Source organism: Amblyomma mixtum, chromosome 2, assembly GCF_055824585.1.
Source record: "Amblyomma mixtum isolate Tamu chromosome 2, ASM5582458v1, whole genome shotgun sequence".
In the NCBI taxonomy this organism is placed as follows: domain Eukaryota; kingdom Metazoa; phylum Arthropoda; class Arachnida; order Ixodida; family Ixodidae; genus Amblyomma; species Amblyomma mixtum.
This window is the reverse complement of record NC_143013.1, coordinates 292,933,700-292,959,642: the sequence shown is the minus strand read 5'-3', so window position 1 is coordinate 292,959,642 and position 25,943 is coordinate 292,933,700. Positions and strand designations below refer to the sequence as shown.

The 25,943-nt window shown below is 47.3% G+C and overlaps 1 protein-coding gene across 3 annotated transcripts in view; it reads right to left on the bottom strand.

Annotated features, from left to right (window-relative positions):
- LOC149364498 (NAD kinase-like) overlaps positions 1-25,943 on the bottom strand; it is a 41,461-nt gene that overhangs the window by 13,353 nt on the left and 2,165 nt on the right. For 2 of the 3 annotated variants that reach the window (XM_089574453.1, XM_089574455.1), the window contains exon 2: positions 100-183. In XM_089574453.1, the coding sequence (XP_089430579.1) occupies positions 100-183 (84 nt within the window). Of the gene's footprint in view, positions 1-99; positions 184-1,984; positions 2,203-25,943 lie in introns of those variants that run through there. The other variant, XM_089574456.1, reaches the window with a different exon arrangement.

The window sequence follows — 25,943 nt, the reverse complement described above, 5'->3', positions numbered from 1 at the left end:
TGTCAATCTTACTGAGCAGGCCGAATAAGCTTGTCTAATAACGCACCGCGAAGGCACAAATCCAATTACGCGTTAATGACGAAACGTTTCTGCACTCACATGACCATGGCTGAGTTCTTGAGGATTCGACCGCATGGTCCGAACTGGTACACGGGACTTGGGGCATTCAGTGACCGGGTCCTCCTGCAGAAAGAGAGGGAACAAATGTAACTATAGAGACGAGAAAACGAACATAATGCAGACAAGTTATAAATCCGTATATGTAATTTTTTCCGCTTTTTCAGCCCACGCAGCAGTTGTCAAGGAGCACGTGAACTCATTAAGACTGCACCATAGCATTTTAACCGTGAAAAAAAGATTTAAGTTATTCGAAAAACACAAGTACAACAATAAACAATGGTCGCAAAAAGTAGTAGCTTTAAGGTAATTCAAGACTGACCACGTCAGCCAACTTTATAGACGACTCTATAATGCTGCGTTCCTGGCCGTGTTAAGCCCTCGGAGAGTGGTGAAGCACTCTGCTGAGGAAAGCATAATCGCTAGCTAAACGGGATGAGCCGCTTCAGCAGTTCCCTTTGATAGAGACCCAGGGAACAAGAAAGGTTGTGAAGTGCCTCGTAAGCCGACAGCCTCAGTAGCCTTACCTGGAAGCCTAGCAAGGTATATGTACAGTACGGTCCACTGTTAAAGGGAACATGCGATCGCGTGGCCTCCGCGCTTCGCGGGGCGCTGCCGCCGAGAACTTGAGGGAATTGTCGGCACAAGATACATGCGCAGTAAGTATGACGGTTGGTCATTCCGCGCATGCGCCTGATGCCGCTTATTCTCGCCGCATCTAGGCGGCAGGGCTTTGTGAAGCACGGAGGGCGCGTGATCGAATGTTCCGTTCAACAATGGACCGTACTGTACAATACTGAGAGACAAAGGAACTGAGAGTATGGAACGAGGACAAAAAATATGAAACAGGGTTAAGAAATGCGCAGATTTCTTCGCGTGATGACTCCTAGTTCATTTCACTGTCCAGATATATTACGCAGGAGCATCGATCAGTTAAGATAAGCGCAGGAATTTATCCTAAGCCCTCCACTAGGCTGTCTCTGACAGGCCATGTGCGGCTTCAGCGGGCTAAGCACTGCATACCGCACCATCTATCTACCGATGTCACCCAGAAACAGCTGTCACAGAAAAAACAAGACAAAAATAACAGCGCTTAGTTCGGAGAGACATTCCGCTCAGACGTGAGAACAGCGACCGGGAGTACGACTACACCAAAGCGCACTTCGCGTCATTGTGGCATCGTAGATTATTTATGAACAAGAAGAGACTCGCTGGCGAGCACTTACTGTAATAGCAAGCGAGCATTTACTTAAAGGGCATATGCTTTCGGTTATATCAGCGGCACTGAAATCATTCAAAAGCGCGAAAGCGATTCTTGCCCATTACAGATTGCCGCCAACTCTACAACGTTGGCAATGGGCTCAGTGAAAAACGCATGTCATCGGCTGAACCACGCCTGGGATACGCTGTAGAACGGACGTAAATGAGCTAAAAACTCGCCTCGCATTCAAAAACGGACAGCGATCCTGAGAGTAATGCTACAGCAACGATCCTTGTGCACTTAAACGGCCGCAGCCCACACAAAAGCCGCCGCATACGTGTTGCTCAGGAAACTACGATTCAGTAAAGCAGACGGGACGTAGGTCCTACCCGGTGGAGCTCCACTTTTTCCGTATCGAGGCGTGGTCGTCAGTAGCGCTTACAGAGGCAGCGCTAACACGCCGGCTGACCTGCCGAGATGGCCGGAGGTTTCCCATGCGCGATATCGGCGCTGTACGGTACCGAAATAAGGCAGCAACGTGAAGGACGCGTTCTAAAAATCCTCTGCGTCGGACTGACGGGGGTCCCTACACAACGTGGCCGGTTAGAAACGGGTAACCGCGCGACGGTATATATACACGAGAGACAAAAACCGTGCGACGTTCACCAGCAATAGGCAGGGCAGTCCATGGCGTCGAGTTGAGCGAGCGCTGAAGAAGAGGTCGGCTGGGCACGTCGTCGTCTTCTTGGCATACCATGGAACGCGTTTTTTGCCCCGGTATTCGGTGACGCTGCACGGGGATGTTTAGATGTGGCGGGAGAAGTTAAGCGAATTATTTTTTTTCCCCCGCCGAGAGAGCTTAACGCGCGTACAACTCGCGCGGAGCGACAGCTGCGAGCCCTGTGCTCGGATGCCAACTGCGCGGGAACCTTGGTCCCGAGCTCGGGACGTGCGTGTATCGACCGCGGCCTTGGACGTCAGCGACAGAGGCGCGGCGTTCCCTGTCGTGCCGCTCGATAGAGTTCGGCTCGATGTTCGGACCACCGACACGCCGGACGACGTGTATGTGCCTGATTTTGCCTTCTTTTTTCTCTGTCCTGTTTCGTGTCCTCTGTATTGATGTAGGGAGGTTTAATGCGGGGCGCTGGAGTGACAGGCTTGGAAGACAGCAGAGGGCTCTCTCGTCAAGGGCATTAACGCGAGAGCGTTAAGGCTCCCGCTCTGCGAATATGAAGTCGAGAATGTCGAATTCCGCATATATATATATATATATATATATATGTGGGCATTAGCCTATAACGCTTTCGCGTCATACCCTTAAGGCGGAGCTGTTTCCCCTACAATTTCTGTGTTTAAGCTGCTGCGTTTAAACTATTTCTATTCGTATTCAGCTTTTTCAATAAATGAATAAATGAATAAATCAACAGCAGATTACCTTCCCTGATACTAAAGTAAGAGACAGGTTACGCAGAAGGAGGTTCCGTATTCATAGTCTGCATCGAGAACTTACATTCAGCCACATCATTAACAATGTCTAACTTTAGTATTACTGCAGAAACGCATTTAACGCCTACACGTTCACCTCGCCGCGTCCGCAAATTTTTGTCCGTCCGTCTGTTCGCATCAGTAGAAAACTCTCGAAAATAAAATAAACCCCCAAACATTCTTCTTGTCACCAGGTTTCGAGCTCCACCTTTAGTGTGCACAACCAGGAAGCAACAGCGGACAATAGCTTCTGCGGCGGTGAAGCGACAACAGGATCTCCTTTGCAACTAGCGGGCGAGAGCTGAGAGGCGACTAATGTTTAATACAGTGCTGCCACAAGCATGCAGCCCAGCCAACCGTCAGGACGCCGTTACACACAGCCGCGGAGGAAGCTTGACAGATGGATAAAGTTTCGCTTGATGTTGAAGTCGATCACTCGGTCGTCGTCCTGGTAGACGGCATGAAAGACGAGCGCAACGATACGAATCTATAGAGATGTGTTTACTGACACACTCGGTGTACGCATTGCAACAAAGCACGGCGCAGGGTGCGTGCATTCATGCAGTAGGGTAGTCCAGGATTAGCATAGATCAGGCGACAATTCTGGGTCTTGCTAGTGTGCAGTGATTTTAAGTCACTAACGGCTCGGCAATTTTTTTCCTTGCAAACATAACGTGCATTTCGCATAAACTGGTTTTACAGACGCAGATTATTGCAAGACAATGGACAGAGCTGTAGATTGCATTGAGACGCAGCCGCGTTACAGACATGCACCATATTATAGGCTGTTATGCCACAGCCGTAATAAAGAAAAACTGCTTCTCCTCAGCGCTGCCCCGCCGTATTCGTTTCAACCTTTGCCTGGGAATTACGGGAAATTATTTGAGGGTTCTGCGTTCATTTTGATATCATGTCTCTTTGTTATGTTACCTTTTTCCGCGCCCTTTACACCATCAACGCTTGAAGCACTGAATGATCGTATACATTGCAAATCTCGCGAGATGTCTTAAGCGAGAAAGCGCTACGCGAAGCAGCAGTTAACGTGCACTCCGAAAGGCGTGCTGCTTCATTACAGGCGGAAACCGTTATCTCTAGCGGACTGCAGACTGCTTCGGGCACCTCCGGACCCCGCCGAAACGGAACGAAATGCTTGTTAATGGCATGGCTATAAAATCAGAACGCAGACTAAACACACACGCAAGCCTAACCTCACCTGACTAACTCACCTAACAGCTGTAACAATTACAGGTGAAAAAAGTTTCTGGTACCTGGCTCCAGCCCGAACAGGTCGTGCGTTGAAAGGCCCATTCAGAGGAAGGATCAGCGTTTTTTTTTTCCACCGCCTTCTGCAAATGTCTAACCGCGCTTGCTTGTCTCCGGCCTCGAGCAGGGCACGCTCAGTTTCGCGTTCGAGTCCAAGCTATCGCGGAAGCCCTTACCGACGAGGAACTCGCATTAGCATGTACCGCCGCAACTTAAGTTACGCGACCGGTCGCAAGACGTGGCAGCTCGGAGCAAGAAGATGCCTTGCACCCGGGATGTGAAATCCTGCGCTCAGCGACCAACGGAAGCGCAGCCTTTGGAGCTGTGTGCCTTCCTTGTTACGCCGAGGCCGACCGGAAAATAAAGTAGACTCAGCGGTTTCATCTCCTTTGTGGGTGCGTGCGTGCAGGGTGTCTCGTTGCCCAGCGTCACTGTTGAGACTGGAGACATATACGCCAATTTTGTGCAGAGACTCGATATTGCGCCCCCACAATGTCCTCCTTGAAGACAGCTGGTTCGGCTCCTCAGGCAACAATACAGCTGATACCCGCCGCGATGGCTTAGTGGATGTGGCATTCGGCTGTAGAGCCCAAGGATGTGAGTTCAAATCCCGGCCGCGGCGGCCACATTTCGACGGAGGCAAAATGCAAAAGCCACCGCGTGCTGTGCGCGGCCAGTGCACGTGAAAGAACCCCAGATGGTCTAAATTAGTCCGTAGACCCCCAGTGTGCACCGTCTACCATAGCCCATGTATCGCTTTGGTATTTTAAATCCCACCCCACATACCACACCACATCATGTCACGCCATGCCATGTGACGTCAGGCCATGCTATGCTATGCCATGCCACGCCACGCCATAGCGCACGCCATACGATGCCATGCCATGTCATGTGACGCCACGCCACGCCGTACTACACCAAAGCAATACTGCTGATAGGCTGATAGACTGCTGATAGATGGAAATTTAGAGGCCTAATACCCATGCCAGAGGTCTGCACGGTCTTTCTGACCTGATATAGCATCTCCCGATTAAACAATGTATGCTACCACCTTGAACAGCGGAGCCTGGCATCGAGACAGCCCAGTGTGTGGAAAAAGCGCGTGCCCTCTGAGTTCTCCTGCCTCCACAGTGGGATTTCATCACAGAAATCTAAGCAGTTCTCGGCGCTACAAATCGCCATCCGTTAACACGCCACTCTGGCCCCGGCTGAACGGCAGAAATATTAATATAAAAAAAAACTTTTGAGAAGAAAAACTCATCAAGTAGTGATTATTTCCGAGCTTACTGTACAGTTCAGTGACAGCACTCACGGTTGGTCAGGTCGGAAAGTATCCGCCGAGGTGAGAGCAAGCAAGTACAAAATACACAGGGGGAATCACAGGACACGAACTGCCTCGCAACTGCAGTTATTCGAAAAGCTTGCAGCTGCACATTGAAAACGATCAGGTGGTCATAAGTACAGAGAAGAGAAAAAAAAAATGAGCCGGGAGAAGAAAAGAAGAAAGACACGTTGCACTAATATCAAGCATGTGTTCAGCGCATGCCGAACAGCGCACGCAACGCAACGCCAAAAGAAAAGAAAAACAAACAAACAAACAAACCCATCGTGCTTTACGCTTGAAACTCGGAAACTGAAATGAAATTGCGAAAGGACAAAGAATGCCTGACAGGCGAATGTCTCCCTCGCTCAGAGAGCGAATGCTTCACCGTCTCGCGCGTCATTCCCCTCTTACATCGAAACCGGACGCGCCTGCTGTCACACACAGACTCACACAGTCTGTTTATAGAATGCGGCGAGGCCAGCCGGGTTTGAATCCGCGTCATTATTTACGGCCGACGAATGCTATCTGAACATAACATCTGTAAACATCAACCTGCTCGTCCGATGTACAGGTGGCTACGATGTCAATTAGAACGCAGTAAGTGCATTGAGACAATGATTTCTTCATGAGTAGGAGTGAGAAACCCTTTTAATGAGAAAGCTTGAGATGGCTATGTCGCGTCATCAAAGCTTGTCCGCACGATTGCGTCGTCTAGTAAGTGTAAATGTGCAAAAGTTTGGTTTGGTTTGGTTTATTGGGGTTTAACGCCCGAAAGCAACTCAGGCTATGAGAGACGCCGTAGTGAAGGGCTCCGGAAATTTCGACCACCTGGGGTACAAAAGTTTGATTGTGTTAGATAGTGCGTGGTGAGATCTTGCTTCGGAAAAATTTTGGTTCATGAGTTGTAATTAATTAATTATTCACACGCGAAAATTACGCTTGGACGTCAAAATAGCCACGGACGTCGATATAGTACATCGACGTCAGAACAGCCACGGACGTCGATATAGTATGTGGACGTTTTGCTCTCGCATTTCTTCAGTGCGGGTCGCCGCAGTGATCTCAAAGTTTTCTTCTCTATAAACATTTTTCTGTGGACTAATAAAATAAAACCAGTCAGATAGTCCCAACTTTAACGCAAAAATGGCAATATGTCTCGTTCTTTTGTGCAAAGGGTGGTTCTCTCTCAACTACGTATGTGCTACCACAGAAAAAATGTGAGACCCACGCCACGGTCGCTCAGTGGCCCAGACAGTACATGACATCCATTCATTTTGCGAGGAATGAAGGTCCTAATGGGCATCTAGGGGCAGCAGTTACTCTTGGGCTCTCTGAACTACAAGCCCTGCCTATTCATATCTACTGCGCTTAATTATTCTTGACACAAGGGCAGAAACGTCAGAGATCACTGGGGCAACCCGCACTGGGAGAATGCGAAACCATTGACGCCTCCCCGGCACTCGTTGTCTCTTTGCCTCTCTTTGATACTCTTTGCCCCTCTTTGCTCTTAATTAGCATTCCATTGGTCTTCATTAGCACATTAATTATCTATTTCATTGTCACTAATTGCTATCGATTAACCATCTTCATTGATTACTGTTATCGATTGCAATCGCTTTGTTTGCACTTTCTCTAATTAATCACCTTAATTAATCGCATTCACTCTGATTACACCCATTTGCCTTTCAATCACGCATTTTGGATTATCAAATTTGGCGCCATGCTGCTTTCTTGTCCACGTACTGTATGCCCGTACAGCCTATTCGAGCGTCCAACAAGTTTTGCTTCTGATTAATTAACTAATTAATCTATGTCAATCAAACTTTTTTCGATTAATTATCACGCTCCAAGCACATTTCAATCCAATTCAAACTTTATTTTCACTCCTTTGTCTATTTTTCCACTATTCTGCCGTCCACGGCTGTTTTCCCGTCCACTCACTAACCGACGTCCGCGCTATTCCGACGGTACTTCGACATTTTTGGCTCTAATTAATTAACTAATCATCCTATCGGCATCAAATATTTTGCACATCATCCGCACATCGCCATCAATCGATTACAACCATTCGTTTGATCTTATCTCTTCTGAGAACGACGCAACTACTGCGGACACGTTTTGGTGGCACGACCTCGCCGACATAGCCTAGCAATGCATTCGCATTAATAAACCACTCAAACCTCCCACCTGTTAAAAACAACATTGACATTAAAATGCCTTGCGTAACGCGTACGGTACGGTCTGTGCGAATACCAGTGGCCTTCCCTTTTCTGCTCAAAAATAATATCAAATCCTCAAAGTACTACGCAAATTTCATTTCTAAACACAGTTCTATAACCAAACGTCCTTCTCAAGGTAGCTATCCAACCAATCAGTTTCTGGCTCCGGAGATGGGCATGCTATAAGATCTTTCTTTGCAAAACCTATCTTTTCCGGCAGAACGGCCTAAAGTTACGAACAGAGCAGTCATTTTACCACGTGATACAATTAAGCGCACAAAGTTGAATTGTTATTAGACGATGAGAAATCAGCATAATTTCCCAATTTTAGTTGCATATACCAGGTGTCCCAGCTAAATGTAACCAAGCTTTTAAAAACACGAGATGTCCTAGCCGTCTGAAACCAAATGAGGGTTGTTTAGAGTCGCGTGACCCAGTCTGCAGTATTTTTTTCGTTCTTCAAGGTTGACTAATTAGTTAAGCTTAATTAACTAACTTTTTAATTATTGTCTTGAGGAACAAAGTGTCAGTGTAAAAGTTGTAGATCGCTTTGAGAGACAGCTTATACTGAGACATTTGCAGCAAAGTAATATTTACATAAAGTATTTTTTTTACCGGCCTTTAACCATAAGCCGCACAATAAGAAAAAGCTTCCACATGACAACTGTGCCACTTCAACGTCCCAAGACGCGCCTTAAAGAATAAAATCCATTTTTTCTGAAGTCTTCTCCTCGATGAGACTTTGGGTGCACATTGGGGCAGAGAAGTGAGCGAGCAGCTGGTCACGTGATAACTTTCTTTTAGGCCAATAAATGAAGCTACGTAAGTTGTAACTTGACGGAAACAGCACTACTAGCGGTTTTTCGAGGTGATCTAAAACTTTTGCATTGACACTTTCTTCCTGAAGTTATTAAATTAAAAAGTTAGCTTATTAAACTTAACTAATTAATTAACTTTGAAGAGCGAAAAAAATACTCAAGACTAGGCCACGCGACTATGAACGACCCTTAGTTGGTTTCACTGGACTAGGACACTTCGACTTTTTTAAAAGTTTGGTTACATTTAGCTGGGACACCCGGTATATACGGTGGTCGACCACCGTGTACGCCTGAACCCTCTCATTTTCCTTACCAGCCCTTCAGACTGCGACGACTGAATTTATGCAGAACACGCAGTTGAAAACGCCTTTTCACCTTGGAAGGATAAGGCTGCAACTGTAGCTAAGTCTGATGTATATATGAAAGGAATGACCGCAATAAACGGCCGGTGCTTGAATATTTGGCTTGAAGACCATACGTCAGCTGTCAAGAATGATACAGACTCCAACGTGGTGGCTCACTGCAAACACTGCATACGCGCCTGCACTGTATGACAAGACTAGCGTTCTGTCTACAGGGGGCCGGCTGACTCGAGGTAAAGTGAAAGCTTTTCACGCATAATGAAGCGCCAGAAGCTGTCGCAAGCTAAGCTTCCATTTTGTATATGCCAAAAGGAGATTCAGTTTCTCAATGGTATTATAGGTGGTCGGTGAGAAGTGACATTTGAGCTGACATTTTAGAGCTTTTCTTGTACACGCGTTTGACACAGGACGTACGCGCGTTTCTTCCCCTCTATTAATAGATTTATTTGCTGACTATATACGTGACGTACTTCATTATATTGAGTGTCCCAGCTAAAAGTAACCAAGCTTTTAAAAAAGACAAAGTGTCCTAGCCGAGGGAAACCGAAGGAGAGCTGTTGAGAGTCGCGTGGCTTAGTCAGCAGCATAATTTACCTTCTAAAAAGTTAATAATTATTGAAGACTAATTAGCTAACCTTTTTAAATATTGCCTATCAGAAACAAAATGTAAATTCAGAAGTTGTAGGTCGTCTTGAAAAGCAGCTGGCTGAAACGTTTGCACCAAAGCACCATTTACGCAGCGTTATATTGGCAACCACGAAAGAACGCCCGCGAAATACAATAGCTACAACATCACAGCTGTTGGCGCGTACCTGTCCCCAAGTGCACACGCAAAGCCCCGTCGCGGACAGCGCTCCGAATTTTGTTCTGTGAAACGTGTCTTGGGACGCTGAAGTAGCACCACTGTTCTGTGGTAGCTTCTGCATTTAGCGATCAAGGCGATCTACATCTTCGCATTAACTTTTTCTTCCTGACACCAATATTTAAAAAAGTTAGCTGTTTAGTCTGCACAAGTTAGGCTTCTAGAACGAAAACACTGCTGCTCGCTAGGCCATGCGACTCTCGACAGCACTCAACTGGTTTCACTCGACTAGGATGCTCCGTCCTCTTGAAATGCTCGATTACTTTTAGCTTAGACACTGCGAATATTCGCGCTTTTCGGATTGAAGTGCGATTGCGAGACAGCTCATTCTCGCTTCTGCGCATGTCTTGATTTTCTTTATATTTGATGCCTTCTCAGCGAATCAAGTTAGATGAAGTTAGCGCTTGTGCTGCGTCGTTCTTCCGCTGCGTTTGTCTTCGTAGACGCTATTGTTTCCTTTTTCATTCCTACATTCTCTACCCTGCGTATGCAGTCGTCGCTGGCGCTAATTCCTGCTAGTAGTACGTGGTAGTTCAGTGAGAATGGGCAGTAAAGTCACCACAATAAAGACAGGCAAGAATTCAAGTTTTACAACCCCCCCCCCCCCCCCCCCCCCCCGCCTCCTGCGCGAAAAAGCGACAGCAATTGCTGCAACGAAACCCGCTCTACCCCTCTCACCGGTAATAAGAGCACCCCGCTCCCAAGACACCCATGTAGGCGATATCAGTGCACGGCAAAGAATCCCGGGTGGTCGAAATTAAACCAGAGCCGTCCACTATTCCACCGCTTTTCCGCGTCCTTCCTCAATCCTTTTCCCCTCCGGCGCGGTTGAGGTGTTCACCGAGAAGTGACACAGTGAGCTTCTTAATTCCGCGTTTCACTTTTTCACTGCGAAAGCACTACTTCACGGGGTCTACCCAACCAAGAATCTTGTGGCGTCTCTGACCTTGAGGGTGCAGGAATAAAATAAATATTGCCACGAGTGGGTTCCGAACCCGCGGAGGCGCGAACAGTTCAGTTTCGCTGGCCACTGCACGAGAGCACTATGCTATCGCCGCAGCCGATCACGCCTAGTACAGACTGCAACACACTCTCCAGCTGTGCATTGCAGATGGTCGTCTTCATCAACTTCCATCTGCGGAGCAAACAAATAAGATCAGCTTAACCTCGATCAGAGCTTAACCTGAGTTTAATACCGTCGCTAGAAGCGCCGACGACCCAGCAAAGCAAAACCATGAGCCAAGACAGGCTAAACCCATGCTTTCGCACGTCTACTCGGTTTAACTAAGTTAAGACCCTACCACTTTTTTCTTCTTCAATGTAGACGTTGAATGCATTTCCCCATTAAAAGAAATCGCGGACTTGCGTCCGTCTCCTCGAGCTGTTTAACGGTATGCAAGATCCGCATCGACCGCACGAGCTCGCCCAGCCTGTTGCATAAAAGGAAGCGGCAGTCCCCACGCGATAGGCGGGGGCGGATGGCGGTGGGATCGGCCGTCTGTGCGTGGCGGTTGGCGGCAGTGTTGGCACGTGCCGCTCGAGTCAGCCTCCGCTTCCCTTTCGCCCGAACACCGGCCAGCGACACTTTCGCCTGCCTGACTCGCGAAAGAACAGGGAGGGGGGGGGGGGGGTGGGGGGGGGGGGGGGGGGGAGGGGGGGGGGGGGAGCGTACTCAGCTGACCGGCTTTTCTCGCCTCACCGCGTGGTTTTCGCGACGGCCGCGCACGAATACGGCTCAAGGCCTCGCCGCCGTCGACGGTCGTCGTCTGGCAGCGCTAATGGGAACGGCACTGCCACTAACGAACCGATTCACAACGCGAAGTCGTCTATAATCGAAAAAGAAAGAAAGGAAAGAAATGAAAGCCTCTAGGTAGGCGACGAGAAGGTGTGGTTCACGCGTTCGCGCCACACCTGCCTACTCGACAGTGCTATTTAATCACGCCAGTGGTTGCGAAACTGATCGCGCGATTTGCGCGCCATGAAACGGAACAACGGTTGTGGCAAACTTTGCGGGTCAACGGATTTCCGCGTCACCTGGGCTAAGGAAGACGAACTTGTTTATTTTTTATTGTTTTATTGGGGTCTAACGTCCCAAAGCAACTCAGGCTATGAGGGACGCCGTAGTGAAGGGCTCCGGAAATTTCGACCACCTGGGGTTCTTTAACGTGCACTGACATCGCACAGTACACGTGCCTCTAGAATTTCGCCGAACTTCGTAGGAGTGTTAAGCTCTGCTGGTGTAAACGGTTGGTGATGTAGCTGTGTCTGTGTGATTACTGCAGATCATAAGGGGCGCTCTTTCCTTTCTTTAGCAACGCGCACGTCGACTCCCGGCTGAGGCCAGGTGTATTGATGATGATCTGCCCCTTTCTTCAGTCCTCATCATCACTTCCCATAAACCTATACCTTTCCCTCGCCCAGTGAAAAGTAGCTGGCCAATAAATCATAGCTCTGCCGGACCTATCTGTCATTCCTTGCAAATAAATTCCTCTCTCTATACGGCACTTTGTGTATAGGCTTTCGGTAAATGCGCGTGTCGCGCACCAGCGCACACTAACACGTGCGCTTGCGCTGCAACATGTTTTCGCGAGCGTTTAGTTTCCGCAAACCAATCACAGAAAAAAAAAACCCGTATCAAGATGTTTTATAGCTGTTCAAGCCAAAGCAGTGTGTTACACCTGCTAGTAGAGCGACCGTGCTAGTAGTACCTGTAATATACGTTCTACGACAAGGCGTCTATAGGGAACGAGGAACACGCGCTCCGAAAGCTGTACTTCGTTACAGGCGGAAACCGTTATCTCTAGTAGAATGCGGATTGCTTCGTGCACGAAAGAGACCGCAATGTTTGCAAACGACGAAAGGCGGCCTCTACCACAGCACGATTCTATACTACTCTGACCAACAGCTATAGAGGTCTGACTGTATACGGCTCGTCAGGCGTAGTATATCCTTCATCAGAGGTGTGTAATTAAGTCTGCCATCTAATTAGATGCCGGAGCATGCAACGACGCGCACTCTTCTTGCGCAACCATTTGCACGTCGTGGAAAGAGACGGCCTTGTCTGACCAGAACCGCACGTGCGGTAGCCATTTTCTCGTGGTACCGTCAGAATGCGCTAATAGGGTCTGGGCAGCCTACATTCCAGCCCTTCCGTTTAGTGTAGTGACAGCCACTGTTCGGCTGGGAGACGAAATTTTGTTTCTCGAGGACTATACTTACAGGCTTTCGATACACTGATACAGACATGGAGCAAATAAGTCCTCTACGTCCAGCAGATGCATTGAACGGTTGAACCAGTTCAGCCTACGGAGAGCCGGAAATCCGGCCTGTGTGATAACATTGCGGAGCGAAAAAAAAAGTGCCTGAATAAAAACTGCGAACCTGAACTTCAGTGCACCTTAACATTGCTGGATATGCAATGCCCTCCCACGTTCGCGCGCGAGCTGAAGTGAACGATCAGAGGGATTGTGATTGCAGCCTCCACGATGCCACCTAACGATGGTCCAGTGCTTTTGATTGATTGATTGACTATTAGGAGCAAATGCAACAATGTGTGCTACGAGGCGATTCGCTAGTTGAGGGAGCAAGGTGAATTTCGATCTGCACAATTCATCCTTCAAAATGAGGTCGCCTCAGCCGGTATCGAACTCACAACCTTGGGCTCAGCGGACAGACCAGCCTAGAACAAGATGCTTTCGGAGGTGAAACGAATGGAGCCAATTTTAGAACAGCCGAGCTTGTAGCAAGGTATTAGCGTGAATAGACTACAATTTTAGGTCTCAGTGAAGGAAACAATTCACAGGAATATCAAGTAGCGATCGATCAGGTGAAGATATGACGTGGCGGCATCTGAGTATGGCGTCACCTATCATGCCAAGGTAGAGATTCGTCAAGTAGTATCGTTGCTCTCGCCAGGTGAGGCAGGTGTGCCATTAGGCATACATTAGGCAATGTGTGCCTAATGTTATGGCATTACATGTCATGACATTGTCTAAGTTACAGTTCGCTGTTACGTAAGATACTAACGCTTTCAATGCGGCAGTTTGCACTTCAATTTGAAGAGAAAGAGATTACTTAAATCCCGAAAACGCTTTTCTTGTTGAGGTTGATGCAAGCTAGGAGGGACTAGCTTTGCGGACTCTGCCGGCAATTGCTCCATCGTAGCGACACTTAAATGTTAAATAAGGTCCACAAATCAGGTACATAGCGCTCTCAGGTAATCTATTAAAAAAAGACCCTCCAGGCGCCAAGATTCTCTTCAGAGCAACGGTGCTGAGCCATTTCAGTACCCTGTAAAGTTCAACCCCAACAAGCCATGTGTGACCAAGGAATTACAAAGATACCAAGAGACTTCGTGTTGTTGTCGGTCTGCAGCCTGTACACTACAAGGACTATGGCTTTAGGACAAGCACTCTTCTCACCTAGTGGAGCAAGATCTGAACGGAAAATCACCTATGGTTGTGGTAACTTTGCAGATGCAGTCACAGTAGTCTGCAAACGCAGTCTGTCCGATCGTCTACAGCTAGGCGAGCCTGATGGGTAGAGTTTGGCTGAAAGTATTTTGCTGAAGACATGAATGCAAGGAAGACGACAGAACACGCAAATAGCCAAAGAGTGGGGGGAGCCATCCCCTTTCTCCTGCTGTCGGGATGGATGGGTCTTGGAAGGACGATGAACTTTTGATTTGAAAGTTATCCAAATAGCAGGAGGAGCGCTGAAATTAAGGCAGCAAGTATTGAAGCGAGTATGAAGAGGCGCCTTGAATGTAAAGCAGTTCAATATATGGCATAATCAACAACATTTCTGAGAAAACGCTTTTGAGTGCGCCGCCTGGAAGACCTGCGCAACGTGCCGACGTCCCCAGTCTCAAAGCAAGCCCCCGACCTACGTTACGAGACTCTACCCCTTGGCTTGAATATCGAATGAAATCGTTGAGGAAGAGAAAATAATATTATAATGATCAAATAAATATCGTGAGTGGCGCAGCCGACAGGATCGACGCGTGGAGAAACTGCTTTGAGATGAGTTTGAAGACGAGGCGAGAGAGTGCTATGAGACGTCGAGCGAATGAACCGGCATAGAAGCAGTTTCGCAGAAACACAACGATGCAGTATATATTTTAGAGGAAGGTTGCTCTTAATCTGGCTGCGAGCTAGTTTTTGCAACATTCAAGTTTATCTGCGCTAGTGCCAGTAAGATAAAAGATATTGCGCTCGTTGCGACAGCGTCGCCTGGACTCTCAGAGGGATTGTATATGACACTAGAGGTGAGTGACACGAATAACACTGAAATGATTCCCAAAAATTATTGAAACGAGAACGTACCACTAGGGGTGTGCGAATATTCGAAATTTTCGAATATAGTTCGAATAATAGATTTTTGCTATTCGTATTCGATTCGAAATCTAAGTATTCGTGTTGGTTCGATTATTCGATCCCATGCGAATATTCGTATTTAGCCGAATATTTTATTGCGAGCACCGGCGTACAATTCGGTGCGCAACTCCAATCGACATAGACATAACAGCATGGCGACGTCCAGAGCCATGCGTAATGTTGGGCCATGCCGTAGCTGACTGTGCTTGTGAGCTTCTTTGCGGCTATACCTGCGAAGCTGGTATAGTCAAAGCTGTGCACGAAGTACCTCGCAATACCTGCCACTTCAGTGCCATGTGAGAGGGAATTACCTGTCTCTGGAGAAGTCGTTTCAGCTAGAAGGGAGCGATGATGATGATGATGTTCTCAGGCTTAATGCCTGACCATGTGGAGCGGCTGGTTTTCCTTCACAACAACCTTTAATGTTCATCCCAGCAACGCGCTTTTGCGCTAATGGCATGCTAGATTCAATCGGTGCTGTGTACTAGCCATTTTGTGTGAAAATTCTACTCATCTAAGAATAATGTTCTAGACTTCGATACATTATGTGCAGGCACACACACCTTTTGTGTTCATTTACTTATTGATAGTCGAGCTGTGATGTTCTTGGATGCTCAAATAAATGTTTTGCAGTGGTTAAATGCGTCTTTCCTTGATTATTCGATATTCGATGCGATATTCGGAACCAAGTATTCGTATTCGATTCGTATTCGAAAAATTTGATATTCGCACACCCCTACGTACCACCAAATATAAGTAAATGTACTATCCCTCTCTCTCTCTCTCTCTCTCACACGCACACACACACGCACACACACACACACACGCACGCACACGCACACACGCACACACACTAAATGTGGAGGCATATACATATGGAACGGAGATCCGCCGACATTGACCATAAAAAATATCGCCCCCCCTTCCCCCCCCCCCCCCCCCGTCCCCGTGTGCCTCATCCTGAACCTGGCATTTCGCAATGACTCCGTCTTTGGCGGCACGTGTAGGCAATTGCGCGGCGTTCGGGCAGCACATTTTTCAAGGCCCCTGCCATCCATCACCCCCCCACCTTCGTGTCCAATGCCGCCGAACAGCACTGGTACGTGTCTGTGATTGAGCGAGCGTGTCATGCATATATGCACTGCCACGCCACCCGGCAACGCGTCGCAGCTGTTTCTGCTGGTCCTGCGGGCGGAAAGGACAAAGAAAAAATAGTATCTGCCGAAGATTGAAAGCAATGAAGCGAAGATCGCAGGAAACAAAGAAACATTCGACGAAGGAGAGGCACGTGTGCGACACGGTTGAGTTCACACGTGTTGCATAGCGGTTGATTGGTCTGAGGAAGACCGCTGGTCAACGCCGTTCCCTTGGTAGCCACAAGGAAGTCAAACTACCTGCGGCGCTGGAAGCTTCATCTGGAATGATGAGCTAGCTTGCCCACAGCAGAAGCACTCTTAATGGCGGCGACTATTAGGGGACGAAATGAGTGATTCACGTCAGTAGAAACCGGAACACGCATGAATACGATGACCTAATAATGACTTCAGGAGCATTGGAAACCCACGGCCGGCTTATGATGCTTCTTTACAGTTCAATGAAATTGTTCCCATTAGACCTTCATATAAAGGCTCCATGGGCGTCGCCATATCGCTTGCTGGATTTGTGTGCACTTGGGGCTAGCTAGCACGGTGAAAACAGCTGCGCGAGCTCTCTAAACCGGTTTACACCAGTCCAGAGAGGAGGTGCTCCGATTCGACATCTACGTGCACACTATGGCAAGCTCTATACGTCCAGTGTTAAATTTGTTTTTACAGCACGCGCGACGACATACAAACACATAGCCATAACCATCATCATCAGCTTGACTACGCCCACTGCAGGACAAATGTCTCTCCGATTAACCCTGCCCTGTGCAAGCAACGGCCACCTTACACAAACAAATTTCTTAATCACATCCGCCCATCTAACTTTCTGCCCCCCCCCCCCCCCCCCCCCCCCCCCCTCCCTGCTACGCCTGCCTTGTCTTGGAATATATTCCTTTACTCCTTTACCCTCAACGACCATCGGTTATCTTGACTTCGCATTATATGCCCTGGCCAAGCCAATTTGTTCTTCTTCATTCCGACTAGGATGTCATTAACCCGAGTTTGTTCCCTCACCCACTCTGGCCTCATGCCGTCTCCTGAAGTCATACCTATCACTTTCCTTTCCATAGCCCGCTGCTTTGTACTTGGTTTGAGTACAACCCTTTTCGTTATTCTCCGCGTTTCTGCCCCATAGGTGAGTACCGGTAAGATACACCTGTTATGTACTTCTCTCTTGAGGGATATTAGTAAACTGCCATTCATGATCTGAGAGAACCTGCAAAATGCGCTCTACCCAATTCTCTTTCTTCTAGTTAATTTACTCTCGTGATCTGGATCTGCGGTCACTACTTGCCCTAAGAATTTGAGAGCCTTTTCTATGTGAAACCCTTGTCTTTTTAGTTTCTTTTTTGGCATCATCGTTTGTTCTTGTATGAAGTTCGTGCATATCTTGTTTTTTCATTTGTATCTGTGCTCATGCCCGTGCTCATGCCTGGAGCGACTCTGCAGTATTAAATAAATAAATAAATAAATAAATAAATAAATAAATAAATAAATAAATAAATAAATAAATAAAAAGAATACGTGTTCCCCAACCACTTCCAGCGTCTCGCCACCAACTGCGAACTGCTGTTCCCTTGCTAGACTGTTGAACATTACTTTGGTTTTCAGCATGTTAATACTTAGCCCCACCGTTCTGTCCTGCCTGTCTAACTAACTGATCATGCTGTGAAGTTCATTCCATAAGTGTCTTAGCAAGGCACTGCCAACAGCGAATCACAGATTACTCAAGTATATTCTCCACTAACTCTTATCCTCAACTGTTCCCAATCCAGGCTTATGAATACCTCCTGTGAACAGGCGGCGAACAGAAATGGTCGAGGTCGTGTCTCCCTCTCTGACGCCTTTCTTTATTGGAATTTTATCACTGACTTTATGGAGAACTATGGTAGCTGTGCAGTGGTTACAAATATCTCCCAGTATTTTCACATAAAACTTTTCTGCACCCTGATTCCGCGTTTTCTGCATGACTGCTGACGTTTCCATTGAGTCAAATGCTTTCTCGTAATCAATGAGGGCTATATAGTATAGGGGTTGGTAATATCCTGCGCATTTCTCTACCATTTGATTGATAGCGTGAATATTGGTTAATGTCGAGTGTCCTTAACACAAACCTGCCTGCTGATTTGGTCTATTGAAGGCTAGGGTTTCCCTGATTTCGAGAAGAATTGTGCCTACTCCATTCGACAAGTCCATGATTCGGTACAATTTGATCGCCTAAACGCGATTAGTTTACTTCTGATTTCAACTGAATGAATTCAAGCTGGTCGTCATGAACTTCAAGCAATTCTACGTAAGCTTTGAAAAACAAATATTTTATGCAAAGAATAGTTACACCCTCCCATTCATCACTTATGCACTTATTGTGCTCCCACGAGCGTGTTGCTCGTGCTGGGTGCTTGAACCCGAACCAAGACTAAACCTATTTAGTTATTAAACCATCTTTACAGGAAAATGCATAGCCTCGGTCAAAATTTCTTAGGCCACACATTTGTCTTAAAGCCGTACAATGCAGCCCCCTTACGGTATCGCTAAAGACCAAATGGTTTTGAAAGTGAGAACGAGGGTTCGCCTCGCCTCCACATAGCTGAAAAACAAAGTCGTCCTGCAGACTTTTGACCGAGGGCGTAGACTACACTGTAACAACTCATCCAGGAAATATTACGTTACCAAAACAGCAGAGGAACTAGTATTTACATCTCCTAGAGCAGAAGAAAGCGTAAGCGTGGGGAAGGGTGTAATGGCCAGCCGAAGGTACATTTGTAGGGTCTGTCACTCTGCACTGGAGGAAGACAGGGGTGAAGGACACAGAAAAGGGCGCGGATGAAGATCGGAGGTGATGTCGAAATACATCGAGATGCACTCAGGGTGCGCGGCGTCCAAAATATACTGCACATTTCCAAGGAACCCGTGATCCACATACACGCGTTTGCAGAGCGCACACTCGAGGTTTGCACTCGAGGTTTGAAGAGCGCACACAAAACGTGAAGCAGTGATTATAGTCACAAATTTATTCGGGATCTCTCTAGTGAAGCGCTACATCAAGCTAACTAGACATTAACGAAAACTAAAGATATCAATAAATAAAATACAAAAAGCGTGGGAATGAGGCGAACTATACTTACGATTGTGGTCTCGAAAACAGGTTACGAGGAGCTATGGGTTAGCAACAGGCGCTAAGTTCAACGTAAACGGGACCGATAAAAAATAATGTATGGAAAGAAAGAAGACAGAACGCGTCGTTCCATCCTTAAAGGAGTATATACATCTAACTTTTGGGTGCGTACTTTCTTCCTTGCAATGAGGCGTGAGGCATTATTATACACGCACTACCACGTGGTATTCTCCTACTGCCGCTAACTAATTTCTAACCGAATTTCTTTCTCGTGCAGCTTCGGTTTCAACAGCCGAATGATGGCTGTGACGTCAAAGAGAGGTTATAGGTCGCATGTGGCATGAAAAAGCTGTAATATAATCGGTGTTTCTGCATTCGTTGTCGTTGCGGCTCTTGAGGAAGGCTGGCTTCAGCACTGTAGTGGATTAAAACGATGAAGAAGCGATTATATCCAGCTTTTCCATGCCTCACGTGACCTATAACCTCACTTTGACGTCACAGCCATCGTCACCGAAACACCACGACAGAAAAAATCGATTACAAATTATTTAGCGGTCGTAGGCGAATACCACATGGTGATTCATGCATAGTAGTGTCTTCCGCGTCATTGTACAGAAGAAAACATGCCACCAAAATTAGGTGTCCATACTCCTTTAACGTTGCACGCGTCCAATCAGTGTCACAATGACCGTTGCTGGCCGCATCCAGGCTACACTGTCAAAAGCACTCGTGACCTTGTCACGAAAAGCAATATAGCTCCCCGCCGGACCGGCCGCACAGCCTTTTTGCTTTTCGCGTCTCTCTCATTCGCGGCTGCATGACACACCAGTGGGAGGACACCACCGTTTCCGGTATCTGGCCTGGCGAGACGCAGACGTGTGTTTATATTTGGTCTGTCGCTCAAGGATGTATATTCGGATACAGCCGGTGCCGCGTATGTAATGAATCTGTGATGTAAACTGGAGGCCGCGGGCGCCACTACTCAACTGTCGGAGGTCAAGCGAGTCAAGCGGTGGAGGGAGTGCCAGGTTGGCAAGGTCTGTACATACACGTCCCACGTGAACTTCACTTAATGCCGCGTCTGGATTCAGCGTATAGAGCGTCCTCGAGTTCTTGTATGCATGTGCAGCACTGCATTGTTCATATCGAAAGCTCTTGGATTAGGACATGACGTTCCTGCTTTCTGGAGTAGAACTTTTTGACGGGTTAGTTGGTACATCGTCTGCTTTCTGGGCTCGTTCGGAAATGCATGCTACGTAACCGTGGCGGTTGGCTCAATGGTTATGGTGCTCGGCTGCTGGCCTGAAAGACGCGGGTTCGATTCCGGCCACCGCGGTCGCATTTCGATGGAGGCGAAATGCTAGAGGCCCGTGTACTGTGCGGTGTCAGTGCACGTTAAAGAACCCCAGGTGGTCGGAATTTCCGGAGCCCTTCACTGCGGCGTCCCTCATAGCCTGAGTCGCTTTGGCATGTTAAGCCCCAATAAACAACGCACAAAGTATATGAGTCACAAGGAAGGGGACCATGCATTTATTATTGTCGTCGGTAATCGACACGGGCCATCCCAGAGCTGCGCGACTCCCGCCGAGAATTGTCCCGCGCGTGACGTTGTGAGCGAAATCAAGCACTTCTTCGACACGGAAAGCGACGGCTAACAACCCTGAGCAACTGTCACAAGCGGCCCGACCAGGTTATTTGTAGCTGACAGCTTCATTGTACGTTGCGGCGCTAAGTTGAAACGCGGAAATTCCCATGTGTTATCGTAGGGCATGTAGCGCGGCACCGCTGCCAAGGACTGCCGAAGACTCTGTACATCGCAGGCTTCTTTATGCCGAACCACTAATCAAGACATCTGTGCACTAAATACACATAAAAGGGTGCTTGATCAAAGAGCGCGGTTGAGCTAGTAGCTTCTGTATTTTGCTAGCGCGCCATCTCTCGTACTAACGCACGTGCAAGCTTTGTTTCTCGATGCGGCTTCTAGGGGAGAAAATGCAATGACGAGGTTGGGCGTGGTTGCTGTGTGATGTGAGTGCGGGGTTTGCACGTGTCCCTGCTGTCCGGGAATTTTTAGCGAGGACTGTTTGGGATTAAACTTGGTGCGTAGTCAGCGTTGTTTTTTTCTCAGGTCTCGTTCGTATCTATACGCACACGCGCTGTTCTTCTTGGTAAAACAAAAAGCCAAATTATTACGCTTTGTTCATCCATGCGTATGTTCACGTTTGACTGTGGCTTGAAGGCGCTGTCACGAAGTGATGACGGCACGTGCATTTACGGCTTCTCTCGCTTTCTTGATGTCTCTCATCATCATGACATCATGGTCGTATATCATTTCGCTTTGTGGATCAGACCGCGTATGCACTATTACGCAATGCTGGTTGATTGATATCTGCTTCCTTAGTAGCAATGTTTGCACGCGTGCTTTATACCCTACCCTTCCTTCGACCACCCAACTTCGTCTTTACAGCACTTTATCACGCTTGCCTACGCGGACACTGTTGACGCATAGCTGCCGCATGCGTAACTGCGGAAGTTGGTTTACCAGTGGTTTACCAGCTGGTTTACCTGTAAGTGTGATCATGTTAGTAGAGATATTCTAACAGCTCGCTCTGTATCAGCCGAAACGTCTTCAGCGCACATCATGAATTGAAAAATTGGAAGGAGATTCTAACCCTTTTCCCAGATAAGTGGCGTGCTCTGGGTGAAGCATGCCTGTGTACTGATCTCAAAAACTTGAGACGTCACGTACCATGTGACAGGAATGGGCGCATATAACTGTGCACTCGGATTGCATCTCAAGATGTTGCATCTCAAGATGTTTTTGAAGAAACAGAAGCTATTAAGGCGAAAGCCTTTAATGCCTCATACTGTCGTGACCAAGGAATGTTAGCAAATGTGTCCGCGTTTCGGCGTCACTACTTAAAAAAAAAAAAAAAACTGTGTTGAGGCTGGGAATCGAACCAAGGCCTTTGGAATTTGAAGTGGAGACGCTACCAAAGGCGCATCTAGTGAATGCATGGGTTTCATAAATAAAATAAAATAAATAAAAATAAGAAAAGCACAAAAGGAGCAAATAACGCAAAAAAAATAAAATAAAAATAAAAAAATTTAAAAAGTAGTTTGCCAGGAAACGCTTTCGCCTTGCAGCGCTTTAGAGAGCCAGTGCCCCCTGAATTTTTTTTAGTAGAGGGTCCGTACTCCGTCTCACCTTCCAAAAGACACCGCGCGGACGTCACCTCGCCAGTCGTGCCCATTGCAAAAAGTGCAAGATTCGAGGATTCATTACTAGTTACGTGGGGAAAGCCTCTAACGAGAGGATAATTGCAAGCACCTATACCATCCGCTTCAGCAGTGGGTCGCACGTCTAGAAAGAAAAACTAATCAGATTTCTCGTACATCTCATGATTAGTTCTTTCTTAGCAACCCACTCCATCTGAAAAGGGTCCCATCAAGCTTCTGTGTTCTAAGCTCCGACGTAACAAGGACGGCTCCCAAGCAACCCATTTCGCCGATATTATGCTGCACACGTGTCAATACCGTTTTCCCATGAAGGCAATGAAAGATAAGTGTAGTTACTGTTCTCTGGGATTAAACTATCGCTTCCGCCTCCATTCTCCTGTTCATGACCATGGCGCCGTGACCGTCCGTCACGCATGGAAACTCTGCGATGCACCGTGAATACACGCTCCGAAGGCACAGTTTCGTACAAAAGTTATCTCATTTCTTACAAGAGAATCGAACCACACGGCCGGCGTCTGCTTTGCGCAAGCCTTTCGAGGAAAAGCCGAAGCGAAGGTCACGGAGCCTATGCGACGACCGAACACACGCCGGAGGTTTTTCGCCACCGCGAGGGGAGGAAAAAAAACAGAATTGCCTCGGCCAGCAAAAATAAACGCCTCCACGGCGCTGTATGTCACGGCGTCGAGTACCGCATTTACTCGCATAAAGAACGCACTTTTTTTTTCCAAAAAAGTATCCATGAAAATTAAAAAAAGAAGTATTAAAAAGCAAAATTAAAAAAGTATATTTGAAAGGTATCTATGAATGTCACGCCGCGTATAAGACATATTCAGAAAAAAATTTGAAGTGAAAAAAAAAACGGGGGAAAAATTTGGCTGTCGGAATAAAGTATTCCTTTAAGACTCACTGTCTAAATGAAACAAAACGCACTCTTCAGCGTGGTTCCCGGGCCTGAGAGCACACCTAAACTCACAAGCGGCCTATAATTATAAGCAAAGAAAGCACAACTAGAGTTCACTCTAGAAGAATTCATATAATTCAGCGCGAAGCCCAACAGCAACAAGTTGCTACAATCCCTAATATGGCAGATCGAGCAGAGGAACTCTTTGTGACCAGGCGTAGTTTCTGTTGGTTGTCGGATCCTTGTGGAACATTCATATTGGCTTTTCGTCCCGTACGATGAAGTATGAGTCCTCGACATTCGGCAGATAGAGCTTTATATTATTTCTTAGTTGCTCCGGCCTTCAAAAAAGGGCACCTAAGAGCATTCGCTATTCTTATCAGCAGACTGCTCGCTAAAAGAAAGGAGCGGTCCGCTACGCGAGGAAAAAAAAAATCATTATATCAGTAAGTGCAGTAGTATTTGCTCATGTGCTACTATTTCCCAGGGTGTGTGTATGGGTGTGTGTGTGTGTTGGGGGGGGGGGGGGGGGGGGGTGTACAGGGCGGAGCGAGCGGAAAGTATGCAGCCCACCCCCCACTGATGTGATAGCTTTCACGGTTCTTTTTTTAATTTCCACTTCATTCATGATTTTCGTTAACAATTTTTCACCGCATTATTTGTGCGTCTAAGCGTTTTTACGTCGTGGTAATGCGTCGTGGTAATCCGGAGCCCATTCGAGTCCTTTAGCGAAAACCTTTGTAACTTTCCAAAAAGACCCGCCGCAGTGGCTTCGGTGTTTGTTATTTCTTATTTTATTTTTATTCCAAGTTACCCTCTTGGCCCAGAGGGCATTAGAGAGGGGGAGTGATGCAGTGGAAAAAAAAAACAGTGCAACATACGTAACAAACAGTTCCAAACAATGTAACAGAGACAAAAAATTAACAGAGGCTAATGTTATGGCACAGTATTTCGGGGAAGCGGGATAAATAATAAAAAACAACGACATATACAAAAAGACAGGCAAAACTGAATACAGGCGTGAACAGGGGATTATCCTCGGGGCTCGGGAGGTAACAATCTAAAAACTAAACAGAAAGCACTGAGATTGTATGAGAAACATAGCTAATGAGTGGCAACACTCGTAAACGTTGGTCGCAAAAAATGGAGAAGAAAGTAGATAAGAATATGAAACTACATAAAACACACAACAATATAACTGAAAACTTTCAAACTAAAGGAGTTAGAACAAAAAAAAACTTCTATGCTTTGTAATGTAAGCATAAGTTTTTCCTGAAAACTTCGAAACTGTTTGTAAGCACTAACGCGGCAGGCAGACGATGGCTGCTGATCTCAGGGTAGCGGGTTCGACCTCGACCGCGGCGGCCATATTCCGATGGAGGCGAAACACAAACACCGCGTTCGGTGCGATGCCAGTGCATGTAAGAACCCAAGGTAGTCTAAATTAATCCGAAGCCCTCTACTAGGTCGTCCCTCAAAGCCCACGTGCCCCTTCAGGCAACAATTTACAATGCTTCTTGACTTTCCAGAGGCATTTTACGACGCTCTGCACTGACAAGGTTGAGGTTGTTGCAAGCAACTGGTGGGGTCAGCCTTGCGGATTCTGCCGGCAATTGCTCCACCATAGGGACACTTAAATGCTAAATAAGATCCACAAATCTGGCACATCCTTGGGACCTGACTGGTCTACATAGCTCTAGACACAATCACCTATAACAGTCAATAGTCTACTCCTGCTGTCACAATCTGGAGTCCAAATCCGAATCCTGGAGGAACTTTAAAAGAAGGCGTGAAGCTTCCTTTCAACATGACTGGCCGCCATGGTGGTTCAGTGGTCATGGCGCTCGGCTGTTGACCCGAAAGACGCGGGTTCGATCCCGGCCGCGGCAGTCGAATTTCAATGGAGGCGAAATTCCAGAGGCCCGTGCACTGTGCGACGTCAGTGCACGTTAAAGAACCCTAGGTGGTCGAAATTATCCGCAGCCCTTCACTACAAGCGTCCCTCATAGCCTGAGTTGCTTTGGGACGTTAAACCCCCATAAACCTAAATGTACATGACTGTTTTTCGCGCGGGTACACAATGTCCTAAAGGGAATTGTGAGGGCTCCGTATTCTCTAGGGAAGCGAACAACACCGACCTTTCCGCGCGTTGTGCACTGGACAGCACATAACATAGTTGAAACTTGGTTCAGCGCAAAAGACGAACACAAAGAAATGAAACGACACACACGGAGCGCTTTGTTTGTGTTGTTTCCTTTCTTTGTGTTCGTCTTTTGCGCTGAACCAAGTTTCAACTATGTCCCACCAACTAGCCCAGCACGAAGTTTTGTTAAAGCACACAACATAATGTTCTATATCACCGCACACACCCCATGTGGAACACAGCGGAGACGATGCCAGACCCGTCTTACATCCCCACGCAGGGGACGTTCCAGCGAATTTTAGCAAACGTTTCTGCAAATAAATACCATTGCACTGTCTCGCGCAACCGCGTTTCAGGTTCATACAAAGCGGTA